General features: G+C 42.6%; 1 protein-coding gene across 1 annotated transcript in view; it reads left to right on the top strand.

Moving 5' to 3' along the window:
• Positions 1 to 26,015, top strand: part of LOC147894041 (oxygen-evolving enhancer protein 3-1, chloroplastic-like) — a 51,653-nt gene extending 25,638 nt beyond the window's left edge. Inside the window, exon 5 of the mRNA XM_087384624.1 lies at positions 25,641 to 26,015. Coding sequence (XP_087240750.1) covers positions 25,641 to 25,958 — 318 coding nt within the window. The 3' untranslated portion in view covers positions 25,959 to 26,015. The remainder of the gene's footprint in view (positions 1 to 25,640) is intronic.
• The last annotated feature ends 397 nt before the right edge of the window (positions 26,016 to 26,412 follow it).

The following is a 26,412-nucleotide window of genomic DNA, read 5'->3' as shown; positions in this document are numbered from 1 at the left end:
GCTCTTCTAATTTCTGAAGAGCAGAGAAATGGGGGTGCATCTTCTTCAGGAGGAACTTCAAAAGAAACTATCTTCTACTCAAATGCTAGAAGAGGTAGAGGCAGAGGTAGACGAGGCCAATCTACAGGTCGTGGTAGAAATCAGAATATGCAGCAAACTCAAGAAAACCAGTCCTATGCAGGAGGATGTGGTAACTCTAGAGGCAGGGGGAGCCAAAGAGGCCGTGGTGGATGGCAGAGAGGCCAAAATGCAAATAGCAATGTTGAATGCTACTAGTGTGGTAAAATGGGTCATATGGCTAAGGACTGCTACAAAAAGCAGAATCACATTATGAATGGAAAGTTGCAGCAAGGCAATTATGCATCTTCTAGTAGATAGGGTGATGACAGAAATGAGCATCTATTTATGGTGCAGCATATGACCAATTCTGTGACAAGTGCAGAAGAACAAAATGATGTGTGGTATGTTGACTCAGGTGCATCAAACCACATGACAGGTCATGCAGAATGGATGCAAGATGCAAGGAAAATGGAAAAACTAGGATTTGTGAAGACTGGTGATGATACTGCACATCCTATTGTGCAGATTGGTAAAATTCCTTTGTCTATGCAGGATGGGAAAAAGAAATACCTGTCTGATGTATTTCATGTCCTGAACATCACCAAGAACCTGGTTTCTGTTGGTCAAATGGTTGAGCAGGGCTTGCAGGTCAGATTTAATCCTCATGGATGCTTTGTTGAGGATATGAAAAATAATGGTCGCTTGATAGCAAAAGGAAAGAAGAAGGGCAGGATGTTTACGTTGGATGTGGACATGCCTGAATTGAGTGCAGCAATGTTTGCACATGGGATTGGTGTAGTTGCAAATATTGATATCTGGCACAAACACATTGGTCATGTTAATATACAGTGACTTAAATCAATGCAAGCCCAAAATATTGTTGCAGGATTGCCTAAATTCAAAGTTGCAGAAATGCACAAGGTTTGTGAAGCCTGTCAATTTGGGAAATAGGCAAGGAAACCTTTTCCTAGGCATGTTCAAGAGAGTAAAGAGCCATTGGAATTAATCCACTATGATGTGTGGACTATGCATCTATTGGAGGTTGTCACTATTTTGTCACTTTTATTGATGACTTCAGCAGAAAAGTTTGGGTGTATTTTATGAAAAAGAAAAGTGAAGTGTTTGGGCACTTCAAAGCTTTTAAAGCTATGGTTGAAAAAGAAACAGGCCTACAAATAAAATGCCTAAGGTCAGATGGAGGGGGAGAGTACCTCTCAAATGAGTTTGCAAGGTTCCTGCAGGAGCATGGCATAAAGCAGCAATATTCATGCAGTCATACCCCACAGCAAAATGGACTTGCAGAAAGGAAAAACAGGCATATTGGAGAGGTATCTCAGGCTATGCTAAATGAAAAAGATCTACCACATTATTATTGGACTGAAGTAGTTGCTATAGCAGTTTATATAATGAATAGGACTCCCACTGTAGCAATACATGGCATGACGCCAGAGGAGATGTATACTGGTAGGAAACCAGACATTTCTCATTTGAAAATTTTTGGTTGCATTGCCTATGTCCATGTGCCAAATGAGTTTAGGTCCAAGTTGGATCCAAAAGCTGAGAAGTGCATCTTTATTGGTTATTCTCTGCAACAGAAAGGGTATAGATGCTATAACCCTTCTACACATAAGTTCACAGTGAGTAGAGATGTTGTTTTTGATGAGATGAGCAGCTGGTATAAACCAATAAATGTGATGATTGATGTAGATGCACAAAATGGTAATGCTGCACAAAATTCGATGCAACAGTCACAAAATATCAGTGGACCTATAGTGTCCTCTAGCAGTGGTTCACATACTTCGCCATGGACAGGTAGATTGAGATTAGGAGAATCTCCTCAAAGCAATGCAGATAGTGGTACGCAGATATCACGAAAAGGAAAAGAGAAGGTAGATCAGCCCATGTTTGATGTGAATGCAGGTCACTCTTATGTGGATGGTGAATCCAGTGGCTCAGAACAGAGCATTGATGATGAGTTCGGTATTCCTTCTGTTGTTACACCTGGAGTAAGGAAGACCAGGGATGTTTTGAGAGCACCTAGAAGTGAGCCTATTTTTTGCAGGTCTACCAGGGTTAGGTATCCTATGGATAGACTGAAATATGATGGATTTATAGCCATTCACTATGCTTATATGGTCAAAGTGATATAGGAACCAGAACCCACTTCTTTTGAGCAAGCCATGGGAAATGAAAAATGGGAGAAAGCCATGGATGAAGAAATGGATGCCTTGGAAGCAAATGCTACATGGGAATTGGTGCCTTTGCCTAAAGACAAGAATGCAATTGGCTGTAAGTGGGTTTATAAGATCAAGCACAATGCAGATGGTTCTGTGAATAGATACAAGGCAAGATTAGTTGTCAAGGGGTATGCACAGACATATGGCATTGATTATGAAGAAACTTTCAGTCCGGTTGCAAGGATGGCAACCGTAAGAGCAGCCATTGCTATGGCTGCATTAAAGGGATGGTCTTTACATCAGATGGATGTAAAGAATGCCTTCTTGCATGGTGATTTGCAAGAAGAGGTCTTTATGGAGCAGCCATCAGGTTATGTTCATGCTCTTCATCTTGAGTTTGTTTGCAGGTTGAAGAAAGCCTTGTATGGCTTGAAGCAAGCACCTAGAGCATGGTCTGACAAGATAGGATAGTATCTTGTTACTATTGGCTTTCAGATTTCCAAGGCAGATTTCTCACTCTATGTGAGAAAAATAGAGAAAGGTATTATGCTGCTTGTCATTTATGTTGATGATTTGATCATCACAAGTGATAGTGATGAAGATATCCTTCATGTGAAAATGCTATTGAAGCAGAAGTTTGAGATGAAGGATTTGGGAGAGCTGCATTATTTCTTGGGCATTGAGGTGATTAGATCACCAAGTGGGATACAGCTCTTGCAGAGGCAGTATGGATTGGACATGTTGTCCAAATATGGGATGACAGGCTGTAAGCCTATTTATTTCAGTTCCTTTGGAGCAGAATGTGAAGCTGAGCACAGACGCAGGTGAGCTTTTGGAAGACCCTACTATGTACCGATGCATAGTAGAAAGTTTGATTTATATGACTATTACCAGGCCAGATCTAAGCTATGTTGTTGGATTGGTAAGTCAGTTTATGCAGGCTCCAAGGAAACCACATTTGGATGTGGCTAGATGCATACTCAGGTATGTGAAGTCCACATTGCAGTATGGACTATTTTATGAGGCTAGGGTTCAGATACAGTTGCATGGATACACTGATGCTGATTGGGCTGGTAGTATTTTTGATAGATGATCGACCAGTGGATATGTGTTCTCTTTTGGGAGTGCTACAGTCACTTGGAGCAGCAAGAAACAGCCTATAGTTGCCTTGTCGAGCACAGAGGCTGAGTACAGGGGTGCAGCAATGGCTGCATGTGAGGTAGGTTGGTTGCATAAGCTACTTTATGATATGCATCAGTCTATATATGGGCCAGTTGTCATTTATTGTGAGAACATGAGCAGTATACACTTGGCAAATAACCCAATCTTTCATGCTAGAACAAAGCACATTGAGGTGCATTATCACTATGTGCGGGAGAAGGTTTGACTAGGTCTTATTGATCTAGTTTATGTCAGCATAGAGGATCAGGTAGCTGACATATTCATGAAAGCATTGGGCGTAGAGAAGCTGCGCAAGTTCAGAGACCTGCTTGGTGTGCAGGAATTGGGATTGAGCTCGAGGGGGAGTGTTGAGATATCGAGCTCCACTCGCGATATGCTAGGGTGACCGTTGTGCATTTATGTCACCGACTTGTTAGCTGCAGATGCGGTTGGTACACCGCCCACGAATAATAGCTAGATGATAGCTATCCTTATCTACTCTATTTTGTGGCTCAGTTAGTATGCCACCTTAGTTAGTTGAGTTTGGTTTGAGACCCACATATAGGGTTCTTCTATTTCTTTGTACTTGAGTTCGTTTGGCTTTCACAACTAAGAAGAGGAAAACTGTTTTCAGCCTCCACCTTTGTGTGTATTCCCCCATTGTGCATGTGAGAAAGCCGCAAGTGAGACTCCTTCCCTCTCTCCCACTATCTTCACACACATAGTGATAATGCACCTCAATGTGCTTTGTTCTAGCATGATATACTGGGTTATTTGCCAAGTGTATATTGCTCATGTTCTCACAATAAATGACAACTGGCCCCTAATGCATATCATAGAGTAGCTTATGCAACCAAGCTACCTCACATGCAGCCATTGTTGCACCCTTGTACTCAGCGTCTGTCTTGACAAGGCAACTGTAGGCTATTTCTTGCTGCTCCAATTCTGCTTCAATAGCATTTTCACATGAAGAATATCTTCATCACTATCTTCAAAATTTGAAAGCCAATAGTGACAAGATACTGTCCTATCTTGTTAGACCATGCTCTAGGTGCTTGCTTCAAGCCATACAAGGCTTTCTTCAACCACAAACAAACTCAGGATGAACAGCATCAACATAACCTAGTGGCTACTCCATAAACACCTCTTCTTGCAAATCACCATGCAAGAAGGCATTCTTTACATCCATCTGATGTAAAGACCATCCCTTTGATGCAGCCATAGCAATGACTGCTCTTACGGTTGCCATCCTTGCAACCGGACTGAATGTTTCTTCATAATCAATGCCATATGTTTGTGCGTACCCTTTGACAAATAATCTTGCCTTGTATCTGTTCACAGAACCATCTGCATTGTGCTTGACCTTATAAACCCACTTATAGCCAATTGCATTCTTGTCTTTAGGGAAAGGCACCAATTCCCATGTAGCATTTGCTTCCAAGGCATCCATTTCTTCATCCATGGCTTTCTCCCATTTTTCTTTTCCCATGGCTTGCTCAAAAGAAGTGGGTTCTAGTTCCTGTATCACTTTGACCATATAGGCATAGTGACTGGCTGTAAATCCATCATATTTCAGCCTATCCATAGGATATCTAGCTCATCGACATCATCAATCACATTTACTGGTTTATACCAGCTGCTCATCTCATCAAAAACAACATCTCTACTCATAGTAAACTTACGAGTAGAAGGCTTATATCATCTATACCCTTTCTGCTGTAGAGAATAACCAATAAAGATGCACTTCTGAGCTTTTGGATCTAACTTGGATCATAACTCATCTGGCACATGAACATAGGCAATGCAACCAAAAAATTTCAAATGAGAAATATTTGGTTTCCTTCCAGTACCTCTCCTCTAGTGTCATGCCATGTATTGCTGCAGTGGGAGTCTTGTTCATTATATAGGCTACTATAGCAACTGCTGCAGCCCAATAATAATCTGGCAGGTCTTTTTTATTGAGCATGGCACAAGATACCTCTCCAATATGCCTGTTTTTCCTTTCTGCAAGTCCATTTTGCTATGGGGTATGATTGCATGAATATTGCTACTTTACGCCATGCTCCTACAGGAAACTTGCAAACTCATTTAAGAGGTACTCTCCCCCTCCATCTGACCTTAGGAATTTTATTTGCAGGCCTGTTTCTTTTTCAACCATAGCTTTAAAAGCTTTGAAATGCCTAAAGATCTCACTTTTCTTTTTCATAAAATACACCCAAACTTTTCTGCTATAGTCATCAATAAAAGTGACAAAATAATGACAGCCTCCAATAGATGCAGCTTTAGTAGTCCACACATCAGAGTGGATTCATTCCAATGGCTTCTTACTCTCTTGAACATGCCTAGGAAATGGTTTCCTTGCATGTTTTCCAAATTCACAGGCTTCACATACCTTATGCATTTCTGCAGCCTTAAATTTAGGCAATCCTGCAACAATATTTTGGGCCTGCATTGATTTAAGTCGTTGTACATTAACATGACCAATGTGTTTATGCCAGATATCAATATCTGCAACTACACCGGTCCCATGTGCAAACATTGCTGCACTCAATTCAGGCATGTCCGCATCCAACATAAACATCCTGCCTTTCTTCTTTCCTTTTGCTATCAAAGCATCCATGAGGATTAAATCTAACCTGCAAGCCCTGCTCAATCATTTGACCAATAGAAACCAGGTTCTTAGTGATATTTGGGACATGAAATACATTAGACAGTTATTTCTTTTTCCCATCCTGCATAGACAAAGGAATTTTACCAATCTGCACAATAGGATGTGCAGTATCATCATCAATCTCCACAAATCCTAGTCTTTCCATTTTCCTTGCATCCTGCATGCATTCTCCATGACCTGTCATGTGGTTTGATGCACCTGAGTCAACATACCACACATCATTGCTTTCTTCTGCACTTGTCACAGAATTGGTCATGTGCTGCACCATAAATAGATGCTCATTTATGTTATCACCTTGTCTACTAGAAGATGCATAATTGCCTTGCTGCAATTTTCCATTCATAATGTCATTCTACTTTTTGTGGGAGTCTTTAGCCATATGACCCATTTTACCACAATAGTAGCATTCAACATTGCTGTTTGCATTTTGGCCTCTTTGCCATCCACCACGACCTCTTTGGCTCCCCCTGCCTCTAGAGTTACCATGTCCTCCTCCATAGGACTAGTTTTCTTGAGTTTGCTACATATTCTGATTTCTACCACAGCCTCCGGATTGGCCTCCTCTACCTCTGCCTCTACCTCTTCCAGCATTTGAGTAGAAGACAGTTTCTTTTGAAGTTCCTCTTGAAGAAGATGCGCCACCATTTCTATGCTCTTCAAAAATTAGAAGAGCAAACAACTCCTCAAAATTAGGAAATTTTTCACGGACGGCAATGGATGTCCGGAACTATGCATAATCCTTTCCATTCAAGGTCACAGAAACTAGATCATCATCTTCCACTGGCAACCCAATGGAAGCAAGTGCATCTACAATTTTCTTCACCTTCATGTGGTAGTCATTGATGCTCATATTTTCTCTCTGCACATTGTGCAACTCCTGCTTGAGCTACATTTTCCTGGCTTGCGTATTTGTGTTGTACATTTTTGCCAAAGTATCCCATGCCTCCTTTGGCATACTTGCATCCTGAATATGCACAATCATAGAATCTGAAATACTGATAGCTAGCCAGTACATAACTTCTCTAGCTCTCTCATGCCATCCTTTAAATGCGTGCATTTCCTGTTGATTGGGAACATTAGGAAGAATTGGTTCTTCTTCATTTCCTATAATGAACTCCCAATAGCCTTTTCCCATAAGGAAATTCGTCATTCTAAACTTCCATGCTTGGAAGTTGTTCTTGTCAATCTTTTTAGTGACAATCTGTGAAAGAGAATCAGATGCCATTACAGAACACTGTAAAAAATTCTGTCATTGCAAAAAACACAGCTTCTGCCTCCTTCTGCCTCACACAGGCAAATCTGCAAAACTGACAAAAGTGGTATTTGACCACACAGTCACTTCCTAGTGACGATTTTGCATCAACAAGCAATAAGGATGATTCTCTAACTCCCTATATCTCTGCGCACAGGCATACGATGCAATTTCTATGGCAACTTTTCACCCACTTGCAAAGCAGTGGTCGCACAGCAAAACCGGGCCCTTTTTTGAGTGCCTGTGAAAAACATCCGCCTTCAAAATGGGCCCCGAAATGGCCTCGAATCAGAAAAGTAAAGTCACCCAGGGCTTCGCCTATCCCGTAGCATATACTACCCTCTCGCCACACCGCAAAGGGCATCTCAATCTGAGACAGTGCACTCTTGCACTTCCGGCTGTGCTACCTGCAGAGATTTGCTCCCAAACTCGAAAAAGGAAAGCAACACTGGTCCTCTTACTAGGACACCACAAACTTAGTTTGCTTTCTTGAGCTCCTTACCATGAACCAAGCTCTGATACCATGTAAAGATACTGGGAGAGAAGGAAGGAGTCTCACTTGTGGCTTTCTCACATACACAATGGGGGAATACACACAAAGGTGGAGGCTGAAAACAGTTTTCCTCTTCTTAGTTGTGTAAGCCAAAAGAACTCTAGTACAAAGAAATAGAAGAACCCTATATGTGGGTCTCAAACCAAACTCAGCTAACTAAGGTGGCATACTAACTGAGCCATGAACTAGAGTACATAAGGATAGCTGTCATCTAGCTATTATTCATGGGCGATGTACCAACTGCATCTGTAGCTAACAAGTCGGTGACATAAATGCACAACGGTCACCATGGCATATCACGAGTGGAGCTCGATATCTCAACATACACACTAAGTGGGGGTAAGTTATCTTGAAAAAAAGAAGCAGTGATTGCTAGCAAGTGTGGTGGATGGACCACATGGTGTACCAAAGCAGGTTTTGATTAGTGAGTGTAATGTTTAGACCTGTTGTCAGTGCATATTATGGACGGGCGTGGTATAGATTGGGGTTTGAGCTACTCATGCTCATGATACCCCCCTTTTTGAGGTACAAATCACCTTTACATGCACAGAAACCACGTCAAGGCATATCCCTTTTGCCTATAGTGTGTACTGTGCCTTAGATTTGGTTTGGAAGCCTCAAAATCTAAAGTTCTTAATTCACACCCATAGTGTGTATTGTGCCTTAGATTTGGCTGGAAGCCTCAAAATCTAAAATTCTTAATTCACACCCATTGATTAAATCTAACAATTGTTTAGAAACTTGGACCCAAGGGTTAGGCCCAGCCCTCTCCCACTACCCTTTCTTGCCCCTCCCCATCCCTCTCCCACCTCCCTTTCCCCCTCATGCCTTCCTCACCTCCCCTCACCCTTCTCCCCTCCTGCCTTGCCTCCCCTCCTACCTATGCTCTAGCCTTTTCCTCCCTTCTGCCCTCCCCTCACACTCTTGCCTCCCCTCCCACTCTCCTCTCTCAATACCCTTCTCCTCTTAGCTCCCCTTTCACCTCCCCTCCCACTTTTGCCTTCCCTCCCAATGCCCTTCTCCCCTCCCCTCTCTTGCCCTTCTCCCCTCTCTTCCCCTCTCTTCCCCTTGCCCCTTTCCTTTCCCTTACCACTCTTAGCCCTCCCCTTCCCCTCCCCTCTCTTCCTCCACCTCGACACCCCTATCCCTCCCCTTTGCAATGCTACATCAGGTTAGGTTACGTCACCCATTAGGTTGGTTTGATTAGGTAAGGTTATGTTCGGTTGGGTTGGGTTATGTTAGTCGGTTTAGTTAGTTGGGTTAGATTAGGTTAGATTAGGCTAGGTTACTCAAGTACTGTTCTTACCATAAGGAAGACCTATTCAATTAATGTGAATTTATGAAATAAAATGATTGTAAGATTTGCAAAGACATGGTCAAATAGCCATCTTTTCATTCAATTGTTAACAAGTTTTCAAAGATACTTTTTGGATTAATTTCGTTAGGGTTAGCCAAGATGAACCATCTGATGAGATATCGAGCTCCACTCGTGATATGCCAGGGTGACCGTTGTGCACTTATGTCACCGACTTGTTAGCTACAGATGTGGTTGGTACACCACCCATGAATAATAGCTAGATGATAGCTATCTTTATGTACTCTAGTTAGTGGCTCAGTTAGTATGCCACCTTACTTAGCTGAGTTTGGTTTGAGACCCACATATAGGTTTCACCTATTCTTTTGTACTTAGAGTTCTTTTGGCTTTCACAACTACGAAGAGGAAAACTATTTTTAGCCTCCACATTTGTGTATATTCCCCTATTGTGTATGTGAGAAAGTTGTGAGACTCCATCCTTCTCTCCCACTCTCTTTACATGGTATCAGAGCTTAGTTCGTGGTAAGGAGCTCAAGAAAGCAAACCAAGTTCGCGGTATCCTAGTAAGAGGATCAGTGTTTCTTTCCTTTTTTTTCAAGTTTGGGAGCAAATCTCCTCTGGAGGTAGTCAATAGAGCGAGCGAAAAAAAGCGAGCGGGCCCAATGAAGCGAGCAAGTTTTTTTACAATTCCTTTGATGAGAACAAATTTGAAACCAAACTTACTATAGCAAGATGTTTTCATAATAAGCATACCAATAATCAGACTTACAATCCACCCTATCTTTCACTTGAAGAACATAAATTAATTACCAAACTCATAACATAGATGACTGTTGAAATACCACTTCACCTACAAAATGCACTAGACCAAAACTTTCCAAATGTGTCCATGGTTGACCACAACAATTATCAGTCTATGAACAAAATGGTGTTTTAAACCATATTCTAATCCCCTTGACATTCATCATCAAGAAAGTAGTTGCGTGCATGTGGTTTATCTAATTGGCACTCATCATATCTCTTGTCGGCTATCATGAATCTTGCCATTTTTTTTGCATAGCATGGTAACAAACTACAACAAAACATACATTTCAAAGGAAAGTAAGTCAAAGTGGAACAATGAAAATAATTTCCAATAAGAAGAACTTGCCATCCTTATGTGTTATACAAAAGACAATTTGCTACCAACAAAAAGCAAAAAAAATCAATTGCTAGATCAAGGCCTTACAAACACTATCCAAAGCATCAAAATTTGTACTTTCTTGATTCAAAGGCACCCGTAAATGTTCACTATCTACCATATTTTAAAGATGCTAAATAACACTTTCAAAGTCCTCAATTTTAGCATTCAAAATATATAACAAAAAAACTCAGGGCTAGTAGCATACTACTCATCAAAGGGGTTTGTGATAGGTTCCACTCTCTCTTCTTCCCCCTCTCCATCATGCTCTGACTTGATCCGTTTTCCAGAATGATCTGCCACAAGTGGCTCAACAATGCTAGCCACAATACCGTTGTCTGAATCAAATGAAAAACAAGGCTTGCCAATGGCCTGACAAGCACGCATAAGAGGGGCTGTACCACAACACATCTCTAGAACCAGCCCTCCAGGAACACAGAGAAGAGACATAATGCAACCTACAAAAAAACTACTCCTCTCTAGTCCACCTCGTGCTAGCTGAGAAGACATCGGCACGATTGTCCTTGTAGAGGGAGGTATGTGATGAGTACAGACATCTTCACGTGGATCAATCAAAAGCTATCTACAAAATCCATGTGGAAACTTGTCATGAATGATCACATATCTAACAACCTCCAAGCCCTGGACATATGCAAACCTCCATCCAACCAATACATCGTCCTGCAAGCAATTAATTTTATTTAAAACTAGTAGAATGGAAACACAAAATGTGAAATGTCAATTGTGGTATTGTGCCTTACCTGCCAAAGGACATATGCATGCCAACCAACCACTATCAAACAAAGAAGCTGATGCAACTGCAAGCCCATGCCGCACATGGTCCTCGAGCAAGACATTCCAAGTAGGAGTGGATCCTATCTCATCAAGTGGATAGCCAGATGGAAAATCAAGCAATATAAAATCTGAAGCCCACTTCACCTTCTTACCCATCCTCTTATAGTCTAGGCACTATAATAAAAAACTCATGCAAAATAGCATACTTATCATTTCTTTTAGAGTCAGCAAAGTCTTTGCCCATTGCAATGTAATCTCCAATTGTACAAGCAAACAAAGGTGTGATGCCACAGGCCAAGGAAATGTCAGGTGACTGTGATCGATGGAACACATATTGCTTCACAAGTCCTGAGATTGATTCTACACCTATATGCAAAAGCAAATCAATTACAAGTAAAACTAGTGTTAAAGGAACAACTACATATGCAGAACACAACAACACCCTTACCTGCACTCTCTATGTGATCCATTTCATGCCGCATAGGACTAGATGGTCCCTCATCTAGAAAGAGAACAATCATAAACTTATTAATGCAATGTCAAAACGAATTGAAGACAACATCAACAAACAATCATATTGTATCTTCCTTACCTTTTTCTGTAGGATGTTCTTGTTTCTCTTTCTCTTTCTTATCTCTCCTTGAGCTTCCCTCCACTTTATCCTTACTTGCTTCATTGGCTTTTTGCGAAGCATAAGTATTGTACAAGTCTCTTTCTTGCACCAGTACTTGTCTTTTAGGGAAATCTATCCACAGGGACAATGTGCTAATTCCCATTGAGAGAGACAGTGCATGCCAGGTGGATACATGCATGCAGCATGACCAATCTCCACCCAACTCTTGCACAAATTTGGAATGTCAGAGATCCTTTTCTCTACTACCAAGTGGGAGAGATATCTATCAATCAAGAAACAAAAAAAATTTGGATGTCCCAAACCATCAAAAGGTCAAGAAATCAAGTGGAACAACCGTCAATGATTGTGTAATTACATGAATCAATAGCACAAACATAGACAAATGAAAAATGAACCTTCAAATGAATCGACAACATACCTATAAACCACCCTATGGGTAGCCATGTCCAACTCAGATAGTCCATCTCCTTTTTTTCCACCCTTGCTCTCCATCTTTGTTTCCTTTGATCTTAGCACCACAAACATATGTTTTCTCCCCTCCAGTTTTATATCCTCCATGTATTGCTGCAATGTGTGATCCTTAGGGGTATCCAAAGGCATGCCCATTGTTGTGATCACCCTCAAATCTTCAAGCACTCTCAATGGCTGTCCATCTTTACCAAAAATATCTCTCTACTAATCCACCTAAACAGTAAAAGTTGACGCAATTTTATAATAAAAAAATAAGAGTCATGCCATTGGCAAGAAACAAACAAACACCATGAAAGATGATTTGTATTGGTAGAAGAAACACACCCTCTGTACTCAAGGTCACCCACAAGCATGAAGTACATGTCTCGCATAGGTTTAGTGGCTTCTAACAAAGAAAGGAAAATATTTTTTTTTTCTAATCTCAAATTAGACTTTGCAATGAGTTGGAGCTTCTCCAATGTCATGCAAGAGTCCGTATCATCAAAGCGCAAGGCAAACAACTTTTCCAACCAAACCTCTCCAAGACCAAGATCTATACAATTCAACACCTATCCAAAGATGACATGTCAGTAACTTAACTTCAAAATAAATGCAACAAAGTATAGAAAATTTAATTCACACCTTTCCCATCCTATCAGCAATTCTCTTTTGAATTATGGTACGCTGCTTTCCTTCTACTTCTCCCCTTTGATCTAAAGGTAGCTTTGTAGATATTTTTCCCATTGCTTTTTTAAGCTCTGTATTGTACTCAACCTTACATACATATGTTCCAATTAGAGAAAGCAAAGAAGTGATAAAGATGTAAGCATCAATACAAATGCAACATTCTACCTGGAAGACAAGCCTTGCCAGATAACCTCTTGTCAATGGAAACCATCGCTTCTTCCCTTTGCTCTCTTGAGCCCTCCAATTCTCTATTGATTTGATCTCACTCGAAGACAATGTTCTCATAAACACCATAGAGTCACACTTGTTGGGATATCTCAAGGTGTATGCCTCAGGCACACCTTATGTTTCTATGTGTGAGTGCTAGAGGCACAGTTAGGTGCCCACAAGCACAGTTAGGTGGTGGAGAGCCACATAGGATGATTGAGAGAATCTAGGAGCAGATTGAGGAGATGATTGTGGAGCTTTGAGGTCATCAGTGATGTCAGTGAGCATGTATGAGGTGCCTACTTAAGGACCTCACTCTTCTTCATTCTACAACCAAGTAATGCAAGTATTCTAAGTTTGTGTCCATTCTTTGCTTTCCTTTCAGTTTCACCAACATGGTATCAGAGCCATTTGATCCCCCTTGAGCCCATTTCTGCCACATCATCATCTTCTTCTTCATCTTCTTCTTCACCATCTCTCCCTCTTCTTCCCAAAATTTGCTTAAGCTTGTTCTCCTCCCTTTCTTTGCCATTCTCCACGCCCTTCCTGCTGGAGATCCACCTCAAAGGGGCGAACCCTTGGCTGAAAGGAATCAATGAATTGTCGGCTCTACTCGTCGCCATTTCACGCAGATCATCGACCCTTCTTCCTGCGTTTTCTCTGAGAACACTCCATACTTCTCTAATTCCTTTCAGGGGAAGCTGGTCCATCCTAGAGCTATCCTGTGCTGAAATCTGAGCAGCAATGGCTGCATATTCAAGGAGAAAATAGAGAAAAACCAGTCGACTTTAAAGAGGCAAGATAGGGCGACCTGATGCATTTTTGCACCTCTTCTTCCCAAAGGATCTTTTGTGGTATACTAGCTCTCTTTTGCCTCAGAAACCCCTCTTTCCTTTGCTTTGAAGAGTGAGCTACAAGCCCTCCAAGTTCAATCTTTTAGTTTTGATAGTTTTGGACAAGTTTTTGAAGATGATGCTACATAAAATGCTACTCTAGCATTTCTGAGTTTTTGAAGTTTTCAATAGCATTAGTACAAGTGTGGCTTCAGTTTTTCTTTGAATTACTAGACCTGGTTTTGATTGGAAAGTTCTCATTTTAAGCCACCTCTGTGAAGCATGTAAGAAGAAGCATCATTGATTGAATATTTGTCACTAGTCTTTGCTACATCAAGTGCTCATATTTTGGAAGTCTTTCAGTTATTCTTTGCCTTGTAAGAGAGATAGACACTGCCCAATATCTGGGTTAGACCCTCTCATGGCTACCTTATTTAATCTCGAGAAGTTCAATGGAAAGGGCTTCCACACATGGCAGATGAAGGTGAAATTTGCATTGATGAGGGAGAACTTATGGGGACTTGTCAAACCTACTCCTACCGCTACTTCTACGGCCTCCAATGCTGGAGAAACCTCAACTCCGACACGACCGGCAAGGGATCCAGCTAGAGAAGAAAAAGCATACGGTATCATTGCTCTTGCTTTAGGAGATGATTATATTCACCATATCTCTGACTTGGAGTCTCCTTCGGAAGCTTGGCACATAGGATGATTGAGAGAATCTAGGAGAAGATTGAGGAGATGATTGTGGAGCTTTGAGGTCATCAGTGATGTCAGTGAGCATGTATGAGGTGCCTACTTAAGGACCTCACTCTTCTTCATTCTACAACCAAGTAATGCAAGTATTCTGAGTTTGTGTCCATTCTTTGCTTTCCTTTCAGTTTCACCAACAACACTCACAAATGTTGTGTGCATTTATGAGTATGTCCCTTAGACTGGGTTTGATAATGGCATGTTCATTCATGCTAGAAAACAAACAGCAAAGTACACAACCCAATCAATAAATGCAAAGTAGCATAAAACACAAATGTGGAGAAGATTCAAAGAGTCCATGTACTTACGAATTCATTCGTTGTAGCCCTGCCAACAGAGCAATCTCACTAATTTTCGTTGGGTCAATTATTGTGCATACCACTCGTACATGTCTTTTCTTGTTTGTAGGAAAGATTTCCTTGATAACACTCATCCATGCAGTGGTCCTATGATTGCCCTCCCAAATAAATAACATCTTTTGTGACATAAAATGAAAGAGTCAGTGTTAGACATCACATCTTTCTCAAACTCCCCATCCACCTCTCTCTAGGTGGGAGACCAACTCTTCCTCATATCATCTGTCACAACTATCTCCTCTCCATCACTCTTGCAGACAGATACAATGAAAGACCCTTTCTCTGGGAGATAGCCCTCCACTTGAAATGTACTTTTGAGTGAAGATACATCATCATGAAGTCCTCTCACTCTTGCATAAGGTATCAACCTACACAAGGGAATGCAAGGACACTGATTTAAATCAAGCATCCTACATTTGCCAATCACATCACCTCCTCCTTCCACCTGAACTTCACTATTATCCAACTCATCCTCCTCCACACTTGGAGCTTCATCTCTTTGAGTTGATGATACTTCAACCTCTAGACCCACCACACTTTCTTGCTCTTCCGTTCCACCTACTGATGATTCAACATTGTGATCTACTTTTGTTCCTCTTGTCACCTTTGTAGAATGTGCCACTTGGACTTTTCTACCTTTTTTTCCTGTCATCCTGAAAAGACAAAAAAAAGGCATTTTTCCAATCATAGTTCTCAAAACCTTTTCAATAAAAACCAAAACTAAAAACAAATACATGTATCTACCAATGCAATTGATTTCTAGTTTAGGGAACATTCACCCACTTGTGTCCTAAAAGAAAAAGGTTCATCTCCAATGCACATAGTATATCAACTTGCAGTGGTATCTATACACTTGGATATATGGAATTGCAGTGGTAAATATGCACTTCTATGCCTACCCCTTACCCTCATGAAAAGACACCTTGAGATGCAAAAAAGGATAGTTCGTTAACACGCTATCCTTTTTGGCATCTCAAGCTATCTTTTCATGAAGGCTTTTCTACTCAATCCTCCATGTATCAATACTTTCTTTCATACTCACAAAAGGTTGCTTCGACCATTTCATCTTTTGTCTACAAGTATGCTTTGGTGTACAGGTCTATTGGCCTTTGGAATGCTATTGGACTCTTGGAGGGATAGGTCACATGGTCTTTTGAATGCTATGCAAAGAGGGGACTATTGGACTGCCCGAGGGACCAAAATAGGCAGCGTGTTAACAAGCTACCTCTTTTACTACCCCCTACAGTCCAAGTTCCCCTCCCTTGCATGGCTCTGGGTAACTCTAGCAACCGCGGGCATACATGCCTCGTATATATAGTTTGTAGAAAAGCTTGCTTGCAGAGTAACTACCACCAAGTCCTAAGCAACTACCATCAAGTAACAAAATAAAATGGAGCAAGCAAAGGTTGTGGTGAGCCCGAAATCTATGCAAAAGTTTACATAGAAACTAGCAAAGGGAAGCACAAAAACTAGAATATGTCGAGTAAAGAATGGAACTTGAGAAAATCAAACATCGCTAAGAGGGGCATTCCTAAAATCAAACGACTGAGAAAATGAACAATAATCCAAGTCCAAATGACGTTAACAACAACAGAAAGGGGCATCCCTAAAAGGGGAAAGCAACAGTAGCACATAATAAAGCATGTATGTCAGGTCTTTGTTTAGTAGAGCATGGCAGGAATCCTTCTCATTTGCCTTTGCGAAGCATCAAAAATCATCCGACATTTCATTTCTCCATTCCATTTCATGCTTCCAAGCCTCGAGCGCCTTCACTCCTCCAAGCACACGATCAACTTGGATGACAGGGTTTAAGATCTCCCTGACAAGACACAACTTCTCTCTTGTCTCTACCTCACTAGCTTAGATCCGATTTGCATTAAGCATGGAGAGTGCCAAAGAATGCACAACCGCAACCACTTCAATGGCTAGCACAGTCCTTGTCTAGGCTTATAGCACCGTGGAGGAATTTATACCAAGGATGAGAGCAAGCAGCTGAGAAGGCACAAGCACGTAGGTCACATATGCAAGAGAAGTTGACACTCTGATTTGACAAAGCATAGCCAACATGCTCATGAGATAAGATAGTGCAAGAAATGCTAGAGAGCAGTAAATAGCTTTCAAGAAATATAAACTGTGCAAAATGAACACGCTGGAGAGCCTCCCAAAAAGAGCAACATAAAGATGACCAAAGCAAACCTCTATAATTATGTAACAAGACACAGCAAGCTAGAGGAGAGGACGCCAAACTTGATGAAGGGTAGAGGAGAACCAGCTACTGAGCGATCAAGGCTGAGCTTTTGAGCAAGGATTCGTGCAAGGAATGAAGACATCAGATTCTTCAATATCAATCTATCTCTAGATTCATCTCGCTCTTCTTCCCCTCCTTTGTGTTACTCGGTTCTGCAAGTGACAACCCTCGCCTTGTCACTTTTGATAGCATATACTTACAATTACTAGTGCAACCCTTTGACGATCAACATGTGAGCATCTCGAGCGAGTTTGCTCTCCCAGTGGCCAACTTGTCGACTGTCTCATCTCACCAAACATGCCCTTCTCTAGCTTTTGAAACTTATCATGTCAATAGCTCTCCACGGGCTAGGGCGCACAATGAAAAGCAAGCTCACGGGCAAGCTTACAAGGTGCATTCGAAGATCACATGAAGGGGAGGCTGATGTTTCGAGGAAGGTTACTTTGTTCCTAGACTGCCTGGGGCCAACTAGAATATCTGATGGCCAACTTCCTTCCTGGACTGCCTGGGGCAGTAAAAGAGGCAGTGCGTTAACACGCTACCTCTTTTGCTACCCCAAGCAGTCCAGGAAGGAAGTTGGACTGCCTTCCTAAGCAAGGTGGCTCGCTGTGGTAGCAGTCCGGAGCATGGAAGAAGGATGGAAGGTCCAACGCAACTCTGCCCAAGCCCCCTCTCCATCTGCCCTTCAATGTCGTCTTCATCCCTGACTCGTTGCCCATCCTCAAATACTCCTCCCCTTCATCTGCCCTCACTCGTGTGCTCGCTTTTGAGCTTCTCGTCCATGGTTTCTCCCAAGTCCTCATCTCCTTGCTTCCCCATGTCTCTTGTATCCTCTCTGATGCTCTCTTGTCTTGGACTCATCCTCTCGCTACTTAATTCAACCTCCCCTCCGCTTCCCTCTGAACCGCCGCTACTTCCAGCTGCTCCGCCTACTGCAACATCCCCCTTCTTGCTTCCAAGACTACCTCCCCATTTATGGTACCTGATTTGCTCGCTTTTTGCATCTTGCGATCAAAATTGTGATGCTTTTGGCAAATATAGATCTTTGATAGACGTATATCTTTCTGGCCATTCGTTCCCCTATCATAGACTTTCTTTTGCATTTTGGGATCGAAATTGTGATGCTTTTGGAATACATCTTTGATATGGATCTTTCCCTCCAAATTTGAGCAGTTTCATTCGTGGTCCTATCGTAGACTTTTTCGAGCAGCGTCTCATCACTTCCATCCCTGCCCTTCCTCCCATTTTTTGAGTCATGGACCTTCCATCCTTCTTACGGATCAAAAGCTGGATTCGAAGATTACATGAAGGGGAGGCTGATGTTTTGAGGAAGGTTACTTCCTTCCTGGACTGCCTGGGGCCAACTGGAATATCTGATGGCCAACTTCCTTCCTAAACTGCCTGGGGCAGCAAAAGAGGCAGTGCATTAACGCGCTGCCTCTTTTGCTGCCCCAGGTAGGCCAATTGCCACCACAGCGAGTCACCTTGCTTCGGACTGATCATCTTGCTTGAGAGTGCTCTCAACGAAAGCAAGAACGGAAGAAGGAGAGAGAGAGACAAAGAGCCACACAAGTTTTGGTGGGTGCAGAACCACCCTAATCTTCTTTTTCATTCATTTATATATGTGTTTGAGTATTGTACATAACTGGGGTTAAGGCACAGTGACCTTTAACCCCCACAACCTCCCACTTAAAGGACAATGTGCCTTTAAGGGAGAACAACCAGTGAGCATACTATCCAAATACACGACAATACTCAAACCGCTGACTAGGTAGACTCTTCGTCAGCATATCTGCAGGGTTATCATCTGTATGAACCTTGACAAGCTCTATGCGCTTGTCCTCAAGTACCTCCCTGATGAAATGGTACCTGACCTCAATGTGTTTGGTCTTTGCATGAAAGACCGGATTCCGTGCTAGCTGAATAGCACTCATGGAATCACTATGCAATGTTGGTACATCTGTATGAATCCCCAAATCTCCCACTAGCCGATCAAGCCATATAGCATCCTTGCAACCCTCTGTGGCTGCAACATACTCAGCCTCTGTGGTAGACAAAGCCACGCACTTCTGTGCACGAGACATCCATGACATTGCACCACCTGCAAAGGTGAACACATAACCAGAAGTGGATCTCCTACTATCCACATGCCCTGCATAGTCTGAATCTGTGTACCCAAGTACACGCATGTCTCCTTTACCAAATCAAATGCACATCTCCTTGGTACCCTTCATGTACCTCATGATGCACTTAACCGCCTCCCAATGCCTCTTTCCTGGATTAGCCATATACCGGCTAACAACTCCCACTGCAAATGCAATGTCTGGTCTAGTAGCTATCATAGCATACATAAGACTCCCAACTGCTGATGCATAAGGAACCTTGGCCATCATGGCCTTTTCCTCATCTGATTTGGGACTATCTGTATGACTCAGTTTCACATATGGAGGCAATGGAGTACTCACTGCCTTCCCCCCCTCCATATTGAAACGTTGCAATACTTTTGTAACATACTCTTTTTGTGAAAGCCAAAGGAGTTTCCTACTCCGATCACGCGTGATGCGCATACCAAGAATATGACCTGCAAATCCCAAATCCTTCATATCAAAGGCCTCATGCAACTTGGCCTTTAATGCATCTAGCTCATAAGTATTCTTGCTAGCCAATAGCATATCATCCACATATAGTGCCAGGATTATCAGGCTACTATCCTTAGCCCTTTTAGTGTAGAGGCAGTGATCAATTTCACTCCTTCTAAAACCCTGGGACCGAATGAAAGCATCAAACTTTTGATACCATTCTCTAGGCGCTTGCTTAAGACCATAGAGACTCTTCTTCAGCTTGCAAACTAAATGCTCTTTGCCCTTTTCTTCAAAGCCTTCCGGCTACACCATGTAAATTTCCTCATGCAAATCCCCATGCAAGAAAGCTGTCTTGACATCCATCTGCATAAGCTCCATATCCTCTACTGCCACTAGTCCAAGCATGCATCTAAGTGTGGTCATCTTCACAACCAGAGAGAATATCTCATCAAAGTCCACACCCTTCTCTTGCTTGAACCCTTTAGCAACCAAACGGGCCTTGTACCTAGGCACATCATCACCTGTGACCTTCATTTTGTAGACCCATTTACATGGCAATGCTTTCTTTCCATGTGGCAAAGAAACCAAGTCCCAAGTCTTATTCTTCATAAGTGAACTCATCTCTGATTGCATAGCATACTCCCACTTGCGTTGATCCTCACGCATCATAGCCTCTTTGTAGCAAGAAGGCTCCCCGCAATCAGTAAGCATCACATAGTCTACCCCTGGAACAAACCTATCAGGCATACTAGACACTCTAGATGATCTTCTCAAGGGCATTTCAGCTTGCTGTCCCACATGCATATCAGCCACATTTGGCTCATCATTTCCACCAATAGATGATCCATCATCTACCCTTGATTGTATACCTGTGGGAGTACTTGGTGGTACCATTTCTTGCACATTTGGTGCATGGACAGCTTGCTGCCTATCAACATATGCAGGTGGATTCACATCCTGGAAAGTGATTCTCCTCATTTCCACATCCCTCATGGGTGCCTTATGCATCTTCTTCTCATTGAAGACCACATCATGGCTGCGTATGATCTTCTTTGCTTCTGGATCCCAGAGACGATAGCCCATCTCTCCACTTTCACCATAACCTAGAAAGATGCATTTCCTAGACTTAGGATCTAGCTTCTTTCGAAGCTCTTTTGGCACATGTGCATATGCCTCACACCCAAATATACGCAAATGAGAGTAAGAGGGCTTCTTGCCACTCCATGCCTCTTCAGGAATACCACCATCCAAACTCTTACTAGGTGATCTATTGATCACATGCACTGCAGTCTTCATTGCCTCAGCCCAAAAACCACCAGAAAGACTTGCATTGGAAAGCATGCATTGCAACCTTTCTTGAATGGTACGATTCATCTTTTCTGCAACTGGATTTTGCTCTGGAGTACGAGGGGATGTGAGCTCCCTCTTAATCCCACGTGTATCACAGAAATGCTGAAAGTCATGAGAGAGATACTCTCCACCATTGTCAGTCCGTAGGCATTTAAGCGTTCTAGCTGACTGATTCTCAACCAAGGCCAGCCATTTCTAAAATACCTGGAACACATCACTCTTCCGAGCTATAGCATAAGCCCACACTTTCCTAGTTGCATCATCAATGAATGTCACATAGTATTCAGCCCCGCCTAATGACCGTGTAGGCATGGGACCACATACGTCTGAATGCACCAAATCAAGCATTTCAAACTCTTTCTTTCCCCTTCTTTTATGGGCTGATTTAGTCTGCTTCCCATAGAGACAGTGCTCACAAAATTCAAAATCAGAGAAACTCAAATGCGGTACATAACCCAAACGGCATAAGAGTTTCATTCCATTCTGGCTCATGTGCCCCAACCTGCAATGCCACAAAGAAGTGCTTGGCTGCTCGGTTATTGCAACAACATGATCAAATACCCCTGATACATGTAAGGGATACAAAGTCCCACTTGGCACCCCTGGCCAAAAGCATAGAGCCCTTCTGAATTTTCCAACTCTGAAAGCCAAAAGTGGTGTGAAAACCAGCATCATCTAGCTGACCCACTGAAATAAGACTCTTGGTCAGCTTAGGCACACGTCTCACATGTTTCAAAACAAATGCAGACCCATTTGCAAAAGAAAACTTTATGTCACTTGCTCCCACTATGTCACATGCATAGTCATTTCCAAGATGCACACAACCTGTCTTTCCACTATCATAAGTGGAGAACCATTCCCTATGGGGAGTAACATGGAATGAAGCACCAGAATCCAAAATCCAATCCTGGGAATATGCATCATCTGAAGTGGTAAGCAACTCTGCAGATAAACTAGACATTGCACCCCAATTTGCATTCTTTTTCTTATCCTTTTGCTCTCTTTTCAGCTTGTAGCAATCCTTTTTCATATGGCCCTTCTTGCCACAATGGTAACACTCAATGTTCCGTGCCCTGGATTTGCTACGAGACTTCCCTCTTTCTTGGGACTTCCCCCTGAACTGTGATCTGCCGCTTTGCACATTTAAGGCTGCATCCTGCTTGTTGCCATCCATAGACTTCCGTCTAATCTCCTCGGCCAACAAGCTACCCACAACATCATCAAATTTCAGTACTCCACTAGGTGCAGAGTTACTGACAGCTGTACGGAAGGTATCCCATGAGGATGGCAATGAACATAAGAGAAATATTGCCTTAGTCTCCGCATCAAAATTCATTTTCTGAGCCTGAAGCTGGCTGAAAATAATATTGAATTCATTCAAGTGAGAAGCAATGGAGACCCCTTCCTTCATCTGCAGCTCAAACAACCTCTTCATGAGGTAAACTTTATTAGAGGCAGTTTCCTTCTCATAAGTGGCACACAGTTTCTTCCACAAATCTTCCGTAGTCTGCTCATTTACTACTGTGAAATAAACTGACTCTGCAAGGTGAAGTATAATAGTAGACTTTGCTAATGCATCCAACTCATTCCAATCATCCTCAGACATATTTGCAGGCTTAGCTTCAATCCCTGCCAAGGGTTTAATCTGCTTCTTTTGAATAAGCACATCCCTTATTTGTTCTTTCCACAAAGAAAAGTTTGTCCCATCAAACTTTTTAATGCTGAAAAACTCCTTTTCAGGCATGGAAGAGGATGCCATGATGCAAATAAAGCAAAATCCCAAATGCTAGTGCCTGCAAGAGAGAATCACACCAAATACCAGGTGCACCCAAATGTGTATGCCACAATAGAGTGAAATATCACCAAAAACTTAAAACTCAAAGCATCTGACTCATGTGCATATACTATGCATCCATATGAGCAAATTTGGCCCAAAAGAAAATGCCAATAAGTGCCAAATGACTCAAGCATAAACACTGTCCACTGGCATATGCATCAATAATGTCTCATCCAAGAGAGCATAGCACTATCAGTGCATCACCTGCAATGTTTCAAAGCTGTCCCTCAGCATAAAATAGCATCCATGTGCAAAGCGTCCATAAAAATAGCATCCCACAAGGCAATTTGGGCCTATCAGCGCATCCAACAAGGACCGCAATGCATCCAAATGGCCTATAAATTATCCACTGCAACCCAATGCATACCACAAATGAGCGCACACTGCTCAAACTGCAACCAGAGTGATCTGCATAAGGTATGCTCAAGAAATCATAGTCCCACGGTAATGAGCGCTACTGAAAATAGAACCTGAGATGCCTCAAAACATGGGCGCCATTGCATAATCGGACTCAGCAAGAGAATCTGCAAATATCTCTCTTCTGCCAGAACTCCAAAATCCCAATCGATGAGTGAGAAATGGGAGTCAACACTTATCCACTGCCATGTGGCATAAATCTAAGGTTTCAGAACCTTAGTATGAAAAATGCATAACAGAGAGACGAAATCGAATACACAGAGATCTATAACTCTGAAAATCCTCCACCGAATCGCGCAAGAACTGACAGGTAGGGGTTTTTGGGCGTCCGGAACGCAATGGGACAGACGGTTTTGGAAACCGTGGTCTCAATCACTAGGTCCAACACACGGACTGAAAAAACGTTTTTGGAAATAGAGCTATCTGTAAACTCCACCGGAGTGCGAATGATGAGCAACATAGAAGTTTTAGGACTCTTGAGTCCACCGAAACTGACAGATCTGCAAATGGTTGCTCCAAACTTGAGTTCCAACACCCGGGCAAAAAACGCAGGAATTGACACAGTGAGTCAGAAATCCACTGAAATGATCTCAGATTCAAGAATGAAGGTGTTTCCAAGCTCCTGAAGTAATGTGGACACCAAAAGCAAGCAATAGTTGCCTCCACAAGTCAATACGGAGTCTCTGTCATCGAACGGAACAGGGAAAAGCTCAAAAAACGAATTTTTCTTTGAAAGCTCTTAACAGGCTCTCAAAACCACTTCGTAAAGCCAAAGTGACTTTTCCAAAGGTTCCTCCAAGGTCTCTGCACACTCGGATGCAAGTAAAGTCACCCACAAAGCTTCCCACAAAGCTTCTCCTTCCTCCCACAGAGCTGCTGAGCTTCAAGCATTCACGCACGCTCAGCTAGATCACCCAGGCTCTGATACCAGTTGAGAGTGCTCTCAACGGAAGCAAGAACGGAAGAAGGAGAGAGAGAGACAAAGAGCCACACAAGTTTTGGTGGGTGCAGAACCACCCTAATCTTCTTTTTCATTCATTTATATATGTGTTTGAGTATTGTACATAACTGGGGTTAAGGCACAGTGACCTTTAACCCCCACATTGCTCATCGTTCTCTTCTAAGAATCCATACGAACATGCTCTCCTAATTATCATCAGCATGTATCGAATTTATCGCTGCACTAGAAGAAATTTCAAGGTTTTTTTCCCTTTTGCTCTTTTGCATTATCCCATCTAGTCGTACTCATGTACATGTAGCTGGGACATTGATTGCTCTATTGGCCATCAGGTATGATTGCATCGTTCACTTTGAAAACGATTTGTTAGCACGTATTTGTACTAGTCCTTTCCTAACATTTTACACCATCGGCCAGAGATTCTCTTCTTTCCGCAAGGATGTCTGTGAAGATTGCAAGGTAGTTTCCCACGGATGAATTGCTGGAAGCATGTGTTGAGAGTTCACGCTCAACATCATGTGATCATGTGTGCATAGCACCATCACGTGATCATATGTACATAGCACTAACCTTATAGAGTGCTATAAAGGAAAGGGTTAGCTCCCCTAACCCTAACCCTAAAAGGGTTTGTATATATTCTATTTTTTCAACTAAATCTAGTGTACAGTTAGTCATTTGTGGTGTGCTCTCTAGCTGTGCCCTCTCTCCTCATCTCCACTCTTCTCCTCTCCCCTCTTCATATTTTGTCATGGTATCAGAGCTCCCTTGTCTTCCGTTGAGACATTGTGATTCTTGAGAGTGTGAGAGAGATTGTGAGATTGAGAGTTCTCTTGAGTGTTCTCCGTGAGAGTCCACTTCCGGTGAGAGATCTTCATCCATTCTTTGAGAGGAATTTTCCGTTCATTCTAAGATAAATTTCCGTTCATTGACAGAGATTTCCGTCTATATGAGCTTGAGTGATTCCTTGTATTGTTCTTAGATTGCAGTTGAGAGAAAGAGATCTCTTTGAGAGAAGTTCAGAAAAGAGAGAGTTCTTTGAGTGCTTCTGAAGAGATTCAATGAGAGAGGGATGTTTCTGATTCCGAATATGTGAGATAGAGAGCTTCTTGAAGAAACTTGAACGAAATATCCACGGGCTACTCCTCCGACTCTCAGCTACCATAGCAACGGGAAGCAGCTGCCAGAGCCAAGGATTCTGCCAAAGACATCGTTGGAGTGAAAGCCCTCATCGACAAGAAGGCGTGGCCTTATGTGCAGAACGACCTGCGCCTCAAGGCCTCATACTTGCGGTTCGATCTCAACACAGTCATCGACTCAAAGAACAAGGACGAGAAAAAGGCCATCAAGCCTTTGGTTTCCAAGCTCTTTGACACCATCAATAATCTTGATTATGCAGCAAGGAGCAAGAGCGTACCTCAGGCAGAAAAATACTACGCGGAGACAGTCACTGCACTGAACGACGTCCTGGCCAAGATCGCTTGAAGGCTTCACCTGATCTTGCAGTTTCTTGAATTGCAAGCTTGTACCTTAAATCGTTCTCTCCCCCAACAGCTTCCTCCCCTCTCCGACCAGCAGCCCGCTTCCCGCCGTGCCTTGCTCGGCCTTCTCTTTGCTTCCGCCCCTGCCGTTTTGCTCGCCCAGGACGCCCTCGCTGCCGCCTCCAGCATCAAGGTCGAAGGTCCTCCCCCTCCGTCCGGTGGCCTTCCGGGGACTGAAAATGCCGATCAAGCTCGTGATACAGATCTTCCTTTGAAAGAACGTTTTTACCTTCAGAAACTCTCTCCTGCAAGGCAGCGGCGACACAGAAGCCTCTTCTACGACTACATCAACACGACTCCTTGTATCGGACGACCGCTCCTCCACGCTCCTTGCTCACACAGTAAGGCGGCTCCAGCCGCTCCAAGCTTTCAACGCAACACACAGCCAACGGGCTCGA

Source organism: Dipteris shenzhenensis, chromosome 14, assembly GCF_047967505.1.
Source record: "Dipteris shenzhenensis isolate YYH24624 ecotype China chromosome 14, Dip_SZ_1.0, whole genome shotgun sequence".
Taxonomy (NCBI): Eukaryota; Viridiplantae; Streptophyta; class Polypodiopsida; order Gleicheniales; family Dipteridaceae; genus Dipteris; species Dipteris shenzhenensis.
This window is presented reverse-complemented; position numbering and strand designations above follow the sequence as displayed.